Source organism: Pectinophora gossypiella, chromosome Z, assembly GCF_024362695.1.
Source record: "Pectinophora gossypiella chromosome Z, ilPecGoss1.1, whole genome shotgun sequence".
NCBI lineage: Eukaryota > Metazoa > Arthropoda > Insecta > Lepidoptera > Gelechiidae > Pectinophora > Pectinophora gossypiella.
Window position 1 is genome coordinate 12,451,505 of NC_065433.1, and position 8,160 is coordinate 12,459,664.

An 8,160-nucleotide genomic window follows, 5' to 3' on the forward strand; every position below is an offset into this window, starting at 1 on the left:
CTACCACCTTCAAGAGCGGTTTTTGTGATATTTTGAAATAAAAAGCAATAATTCATCTTATTGTTTATTGGTACAAAATACATATTTTCAAAAATATGGTATAAAACTATAGTCTATCTAATTTGTTGACCAAGTACAGACTCCCATTTTGGACGGAGGCTGGTCTCTTAAAATATCAATTATAATTACTATAAAGTAAATTTTTTACATGACAAGAAAAGTTCATCCAATAACAAATAATTCCTAAGATATAAAGTTTATAAGATAAAAATTATAAAGCTTTACAGGCGTTTATCTGGCAATAAGTCCAAAGGTAATGGGTACAAAAGTCTGGTATATTAAATTTTGTGGATGTAACATGGTATACCTATTTATAAATTAAATCTTGAAGATGTAATTACATGGAGGGTCTCTTTTGGAAGCACAGCTACAAGTCTATAATTTATAATACCTACTTGCTGTTTTACTATTTTCACCCTTACTCTTAAAATTTTACAAAAGTAAAGTTTAATGTTATAAAAGTCACACTGGAATACTGTGGAATGGTTATGTTTCTTTGAAGTATAGATTATATAAAAAAAAAAAACATTCATCCTAATTCAGTATAGTTATGTAATGATTTAGAGCAAATTCTTAAAAACTGAAAATATTCTCCACCACAAGACTAAATTAATTCCTAATATACAAGAAACATTTTGTTGTTTTTTTGATTGTACATTTCTCCAGATATCTAGATGAATACATGGAATAAAAATAACATAACATCACTTTCTACAGGCAGAGGTACATAAGAATAGAAATCCTTACTTTACATAGACAGGTTCTACATTATAAATATTAATGCAACAAGGCATTGAGCATGTCATGTATCTAAAACTATAGCTAATTTATGGCAACTTACATGAGAACACAGTCACAACACTGTAATGTGTAATAGAGACATTTTATACCACAGTCTTCATCATCGTTGGTTGATGCATTAGACCTGACTTTGTGTGAAGGAGGTGGCCTCAGGTACACACTGTCGACTTTGTCACCTCTATCCTTTTCACTTTTAGTATCTGGAAACTTGCTTGTTTCACTTTCATTTTCTAAATAGCTTTTGTTGTCCTTGTCTTCGGCATAATTCGCATCACCGGCCGCTTCCTGTAAATAAGTTTGAATATGATATTTTAATGAACAAATGGACTTTCTTCTGACTAAGGATGGACTTTGGCATGAAAGCCTAATGAGAATAGGGTACTTGACTGGGTCAAAGATAAATTATATAATGCTAATCTAGACATAGAAGTCAGTCTAAGGTAATCAAACTAATATGACTTATTTTCAAATTGGTCTAACAGAAAGCTAGATGAGCGATAGACACACCTCAGACTACCCCAATCGGGATATAGTCGTAAGCTTATGTTATGTAATTAAGTAACAATGAGTACCTATGAAGTTTGACCACTTTTATTGATGGTGTCACTACACCAATATTTACTTACATTCTATAGGTTTGTATAGGTTGTCAAGTAGGCTACTATGCAATAGTATAAGTTTGATTATGACACCCTAGAGAGATTTTTATAGCTATCAATACTTTCAATGAAACAAAAGTTTTGGCCAGGTAGAATGGAACAGGACAATATGTCTAAGCAGTAAAAATGAATAATGTTTAAGATATTCTAGCCTTTTCAGTGACATCTCACTTGCATTGCAAGCTTTATTATAACCATCATAGATAGCCACATGATAACTTACTATGAGGTGAGTTTGTGATAAAAGTTGAACCTTTTACTTGTCTTTACATAATTATAAGGTGCCAACAATATGATACAAGGAACAAAATTACCTTGCTTTCCTCTTTATCATACTTGATTAATTCTCCATTATCTTTTTTGTCATCGGGTTTGTACGGCTCTGTGTTTTCTTGAACCTGGAGGCCCTTGTCCTCCAAAGTAACGACTGTGGCACCGGCACTGGCAGCTGTTGCTATAGGCCCTTTTGGTTTATCCAAAACCAATAAATTGCTTTCTTCTTCCTTTTTCTTGAATGGGTGATGATTAGGCGAGTCTCCAGACATACTTTTGAAAAAAGAAAGCACTTTAAAATATACAAACCAAAGAGTAAAAGTTATTACTACAGTGTAATACATGAACAAATCCTGACGAACACTATTGTGGAAGCGTGCGGTCGTATGGCTACTGGTGTCACTAAGATTATATTTCACTGACAATGAGCACCCTGTCACATATATTCAGTTTACAATAGTCAATAAAGGTAACTATCGAACGAAGGTAATCGAATTACAATGCAGGTAAGTTTCGTGTTATATTAACTTATATATTCACCTTACAAATGCGGAAGATTCAGATTGTTCTCCAGACAAACGACGCCATGTGCTAATGATCGTCTCAAAATTATTGTTTTCTTGACTGTTTTCCTGCATTTTGGTAGTAAAGAAACATAAATCCACCAAAAAGTTTTGTTCACCGGAACTTTATAAAATTAAGTGAACTGTTAAATCAAGTCACTTTTGTTCATAACAATTTCTATATTTCTTATGGATAATTTTAAAACAAGTAATTTGTTAAACTAATGAATGTTATTATGAAAATATAACAAATAGCGAGTCAAAAGCTCAAATGAAGGCCGGAACAAGCTTTATGATGTCACCTCCTTGTCTTGTTTACCTTTGACAGGTTTTTTTAAATCAACATATTATACTAGCTTTGATACTAGGTGCTCCTTTTCAGTCGCAGTCTTCACGACTGGGTATTTTATAGTACCAAGTAGCAGTTACAGAGTAATCGTCGACGGTAACAGATGGCAGCATTGGTCATTGTTGTGTGATAGTTGTACATGCCCTGCCTGAGCGCGTATTTCAAATTGAATCAATTCAGATTAGCCCTACTAATCTACGATATCATAGATTTACTAGCATTTACAAATGTTTTGTGTACTTATAAATATATTTAGAATTTTTGCTGAAATTACGTACCTTCTTGATAAGTAGGTACCTAAACTATAAATACTTTCCTTCTTTGAGAAGTAACCGACGTGTATAGCTACAGGTATAAATTAACAGTGTCCTACCTATTCGCAATATTCGCAAGCTGTGGTAAACTTCCGGTGCAAGCATATGACGTCGTCACCCTTAGTCTCGTATTATTGTGCACTCGTGCAAGTAAATTGCAACGTAGCGATTTCGCGGCCATACATTCATAGTTGAGGTAAACTGGTGGTTTAGTTAGGTACCTACCTACTTAGTTGCGTGATGTGTATGAGTAAACGTTATAAAACTCGTAAAGCTTTCATAATGGATGTTAAAACAATAATTTACTTTTTTCAAGAAAAATCACAGTCATACCTAGTTTAGATTTGTATCAATAGAAGATTTTGATACTTTGAAATCGTTGTATAAAAACGTATAACCTATTGGATATCAGAATCTTGGTACCCCGTTTTAACCACGAACTACCTACATCCGTTGTGATTTCTATTGTGAGCTCAGCGAAACGGTTCGTATGGTGAAATCCACGCTCCCCGTTTCAATCAAAGGTCATTGACACAGCTTAGAGGCTTGCGAGACTGTTTTTGTTAAGTACCACATACAACCACCAGGCAATATTTAAGTATACTTCACGAATATCAATCATAGCAGTTCGGATAACCATAATATTAATACATCGCATTCGCTAGCAAACAATGTTATATAAGAAACCAGTTAGGTTGATGCGCACGTGAGGACCTTATCTATTAACATTCTACATGACTGTGACTTACTAGTTATATTCGTGTGGATACATCGACGGCGATCGATCTTTGTGGCTATCGTCTCGATGCGAAACGTGTACATATTCCTTCTTCTTGTTATGTTTTCTCCCTGGTATCCAGATTATCCCAAAACTTGTCGCATTTTTCTTTGGACTGCTGAAGGACGTTGAAGGATTACTCTTACTGGGACTAGAGGCAAACGCACTGGTACTCTTCCCGCCTAACAATAGCGGGACTGTCGTCGATTTCTTCTCGCTTGACGAATTACTTTTCCCACCAGATCCTAAAGGAACAAAACTTGCAGTTTTCGCGTTTGCACTGGAGCTTGAACTTTTACTGACTCCGAATGTAGAGGTAGCACTCTTTCCACTTGCCCCAAAAGAGTTGGTAGCCTTACTCTTTGTACTAGAGCCAAGTATATTGCTGCCTTTTGAGCTGGAACCGAAACCGCCAGTCTTCCCACTCTTAGCCAAGAAGCCGGCCCCACTTTTTGGTGTGGAGCCGGCCCCTGACTTTTTACTTATTGGGGCCACGGTGCCGATCTATAAAATTAAAGAAAACTTTACATTTAGAAGTGCACCTGTTTATATAAACAGCGCTGACTAAAACTCGTGCTATGTGATGAAGTAGCGGTAAACTTTGTTTAATGACTGGCACAACCCACGTTTCTCCGCTTTCTATTTAGGTTTTTCTTTTACCAACTAATTGTAAATTCAGATTTTATTTAGGTACATTATCACATTTTAGACTAATGGGTAGGTACATAAAATTCAAAATTCGTGTCGTCTCTATTTTATTTCTTATAGCTAGGTAGGTAAGGTACTTGTATTTGTAGGTATTTCTGATGGAAATGAACTTGATGGAACTTTACTTACGTGATGTTGCAAAGGAATGTATCACTTCAAAATGTGTTAGTTCCATAAATTAGAGTCTTCTTAAAGTATTTTTTGTTGATAATAATAACTTAAATTACGAGATCACGACTCTACAATATTGCGCTATAATATTGCGGCACACATGCGTGCGCGCAACCGATCGTGTCGAGTTGGACTGGCTTGGTCACACAACGACCAGCTCAGCAGTAAACTCCAAACAACTTTCGCAATAAACGAATATGCAGTTTCTTACGTCATCCCTCATTAATAAAATGACCATGTATGTTGAAGATCAGCGTCCAAATTAAGGGTCAGTAAAGTCAGTGTGAAATCAATTGATATTGACTCATGCGCTTGATTGGTCCGTTGAGATGGACAATGTTATTCTGGTTTTATACCTACAATTTGTATGTCAGTCTAGTTCTTTCGTCTTATCGATAGATTAATAGAATGTTTTAATTGCTGAACTAAACAAGTACTTACTATAAGTCTGTGGACTGGTACGTCAGTTTCTTATCGGGTAGTGAGTTGATCGATTTATGCTATAGGTATTTGCACTCCGAAGTACCGCGTACTTATAGAAAAGTGTTTCTATTTGTTGCAAAATATAATTTAATTTAAATTCATTGTAGAATTATTCTAAACCGAAATTATATTGTAATCTTAATATTTTTATATATTCATCCTTTTCGAATTAATGTCAATTCGTTCCAAAGCATTCCAAACGGATGAAGATACTTGTGTACTTTAAAGGCTGTCGAATTTTAACCTAAACAGAATCATACCTATCTACTGCCTAATAAGTATTGAAGGTAATGGTACCTACTTCGTTATTTATTGAAGATTCATATCACTACCCACTTCAATAGGAATTGAAGGCGTGAGTTTGTAACTAAGAATGTATGTGGTTATATTTTGGTTGCAAGTAGTCTTATGGTAACTATGGTAACGATTTGCCACGGGCGTAACGTACACGCGTGCCTACTTACAATACAGCTAGATATATATGGCTACTTATATAGCGGTCAAACACATAACCCTCACTTTTACTTGGCCGCAGTTGGGTAAAAAATGTATAATAAGTAGATGCACGCGGGACTGACGTTCTGAATCCTAGGAATAGTTAGTAACTTGCATTACTTTTACTAATTCCGTACCTAGATCATTATTATACTGAAGGTAGGTATCTATACCTACTTATCCACCTACCGAAGGACGCTTATCGAAATTAAATGCGGGCGATAAGAATAGCCTTCGTTTTGATAGTAATGTATATTCCCTCTCAAATTCTTGCCTAGATAATATTACTTATGACAGTCTCGACAAAAACTAACAAAAGCTTTATATTACGTTATATTAAACTGTAGTAGGTTAGGTACGCTGGGCAAAATATTCTTAAATTACATTTTTCCTAATAAAATGGTCCGGACGCCCTGAGACACTTTCTTTTATTATAATTATATGATTTTACTTGTAGTTTTCCTGTTAGACCCGAACATAAATTAAATCTTACCTATGTCTGTCCGCTTATAATCAGATAACCGTTTGACGGGCCTTCATGGTTCTATGTGAGAGAGACTTACGTAAGTATAAGTACTTACTTACTTCTCGAAATGAATCGAAAAATTTGTATTTTAAGGGGCTGAGGGGTGCCACTTTGAGGTCTCGCACCACATAAATATTTTGCTAGGGCCACCACTCGCGACGATAAAATACAAGTTTAACATTCCAGACTAAAGGAAGATTGTAGAAGGTTCCATGCTGCCTATTATCTGCATGTTGTAGAAGTAATAATAATATGTCGAAGTATTTATAGGCATAATAATATAGACTATAAGTAGATTGTAGTTGTGTATTATTAGCTAAAAACAATGCAAAATAAGCTTATTGCAGTACAAAAAAGCAGGTAGATACCGTAAACATAAACTTCTTATAGATTTTTTTTATTTACAGTTAAGTAAGTAGTTATCTATACTTACTTACATTGAAGTTAGTACCTAATTCACGGATCTATAAAAAGGTACCGTGTTATTAGATAAATTGGCTTCTTGATAAACGATCATGCTATGCTGTTTCTATTGTCCAGCTCAGTTTCCATAATTAGTTAGTAGTATGTAATAACCTACAGCATTCTTGTATGAGTATTTACAAAGGACAATGGTTGTGCTAGCAGAACATTACTCTTCCTGTGACATAATAAGTATGTCAACACGCTACCTATGTTTCTTTCCCCTTTTCCTTCAGAGGAGATGAACCATACGCCAGATATCAGTACTATTCCGTTTGTTGTTTGCTCTAATCACTAAGGCTCGGAATCCACCAATGTAGATGTGTTGTGTAATGCAGAGTGGAGATGGGTTTTAAATAACCAATAGAGAATTTCATCGATGACACGTGATGAGTATTAAATAAAAAAAAGAATAAAACCATCGTAATACTTAAAGAAGTTTAAGTTACCCAGTATAGTTTGGATATAGGTACAATTGGCTACTTGAAAGATTACGGATAAGTATTTAAAAAATACAAACGCTTATTTTTTACCTATCACGTTTTTCTTTTCTCAAAAAAGCTTCACATTAAAAAAAACACATTTCGCGCGAAAGCGGTTGTTCACGTGACATAGTTTTTATTTAGTTGTGAAATCTGACGTCACACAAAGCTCAATCATGGCCGCCTGTGTTGGGTATTGTAATACACAGATCAAAAATCGCATCTTTATTTTGTAATAATAAAATAAATAACTATCTCAATAAAAAAAAAAACTATTGGATAATTATCGTTAGAGTCCCGTCCACGTGGAAGGTTAACAGATAAATATAGCGTAAGTACTTACTCAGGAATAAGTAACGTGACATTCTATTGGTGAAAGAGTTGTTCAGGAGGTTCAGAGAAGGGGAAGGCCTTTGCCCAGCAATGGGACATTAATTAGGCTACAGAAAAAAAATCGTTAAATGATAAACTACAATTGTACCATATTGTACCATATCCGACATTATTCATATTTTATTGTTACAACTGTCAAGTAGCCAAATATATTTTTTAGGTACGTCTCATCGTGGTCCGAGGTCGAAATAAAGCAGCAACCCCACAGGGTTATCCAATCATTCACTAACTTGCATGTTATTATTAATGTCAATTATTGGCGAGACTCTTAGTTCATACTTGGAAATGATAAGATAGTGCATACTTGCACGTCATAAAATATACTACGATATACGAATATTGTTCCATCATTACTTGCCACTCTAGCTTTTCGCCCGCAGCTCGTCCGCGTGGAAGGTTATCACATAAATATAGCGTAAGTACTTACTTACTTACTCAGGAATAAGTATCGTGACATTCTACTGGTGAAAGAGTTGTCAAAATTGGTTCAGTAGGTTCAGAGAGAGAGTGGGAAACCACTGCTCTATTTTCCCCTAAAAAGTAACATGGAGAGGAATGCTACACAGACAAGAGCGTGGCTCTTAAATTAGTAATCACTTCCAGAAATTACTTCTAAGTAAATACCTCTTTATAAATCCTAGTT

At 35.0% G+C, this 8,160-nt stretch overlaps 1 protein-coding gene across 1 annotated transcript; it reads right to left on the reverse strand.

The window, feature by feature from the left end:
- Positions 1 to 51: 51 nt before the first annotated feature.
- On the reverse strand, positions 52 to 3,742 carry LOC126380743 (uncharacterized). The gene is made up of 3 exons (XM_050030345.1): positions 2,334 to 3,742; positions 1,835 to 2,066; positions 52 to 1,146 (listed from the first exon to the last, which is right to left on the reverse strand). The coding sequence occupies exons 1-3, from the start codon at positions 2,429 to 2,431 to the stop codon at positions 898 to 900; spliced, it is 579 nt and encodes a 192-aa protein (XP_049886302.1). The 5' UTR covers positions 2,432 to 3,742; the 3' UTR covers positions 52 to 897.
- Positions 3,743 to 8,160: the final 4,418 nt, after the last annotated feature.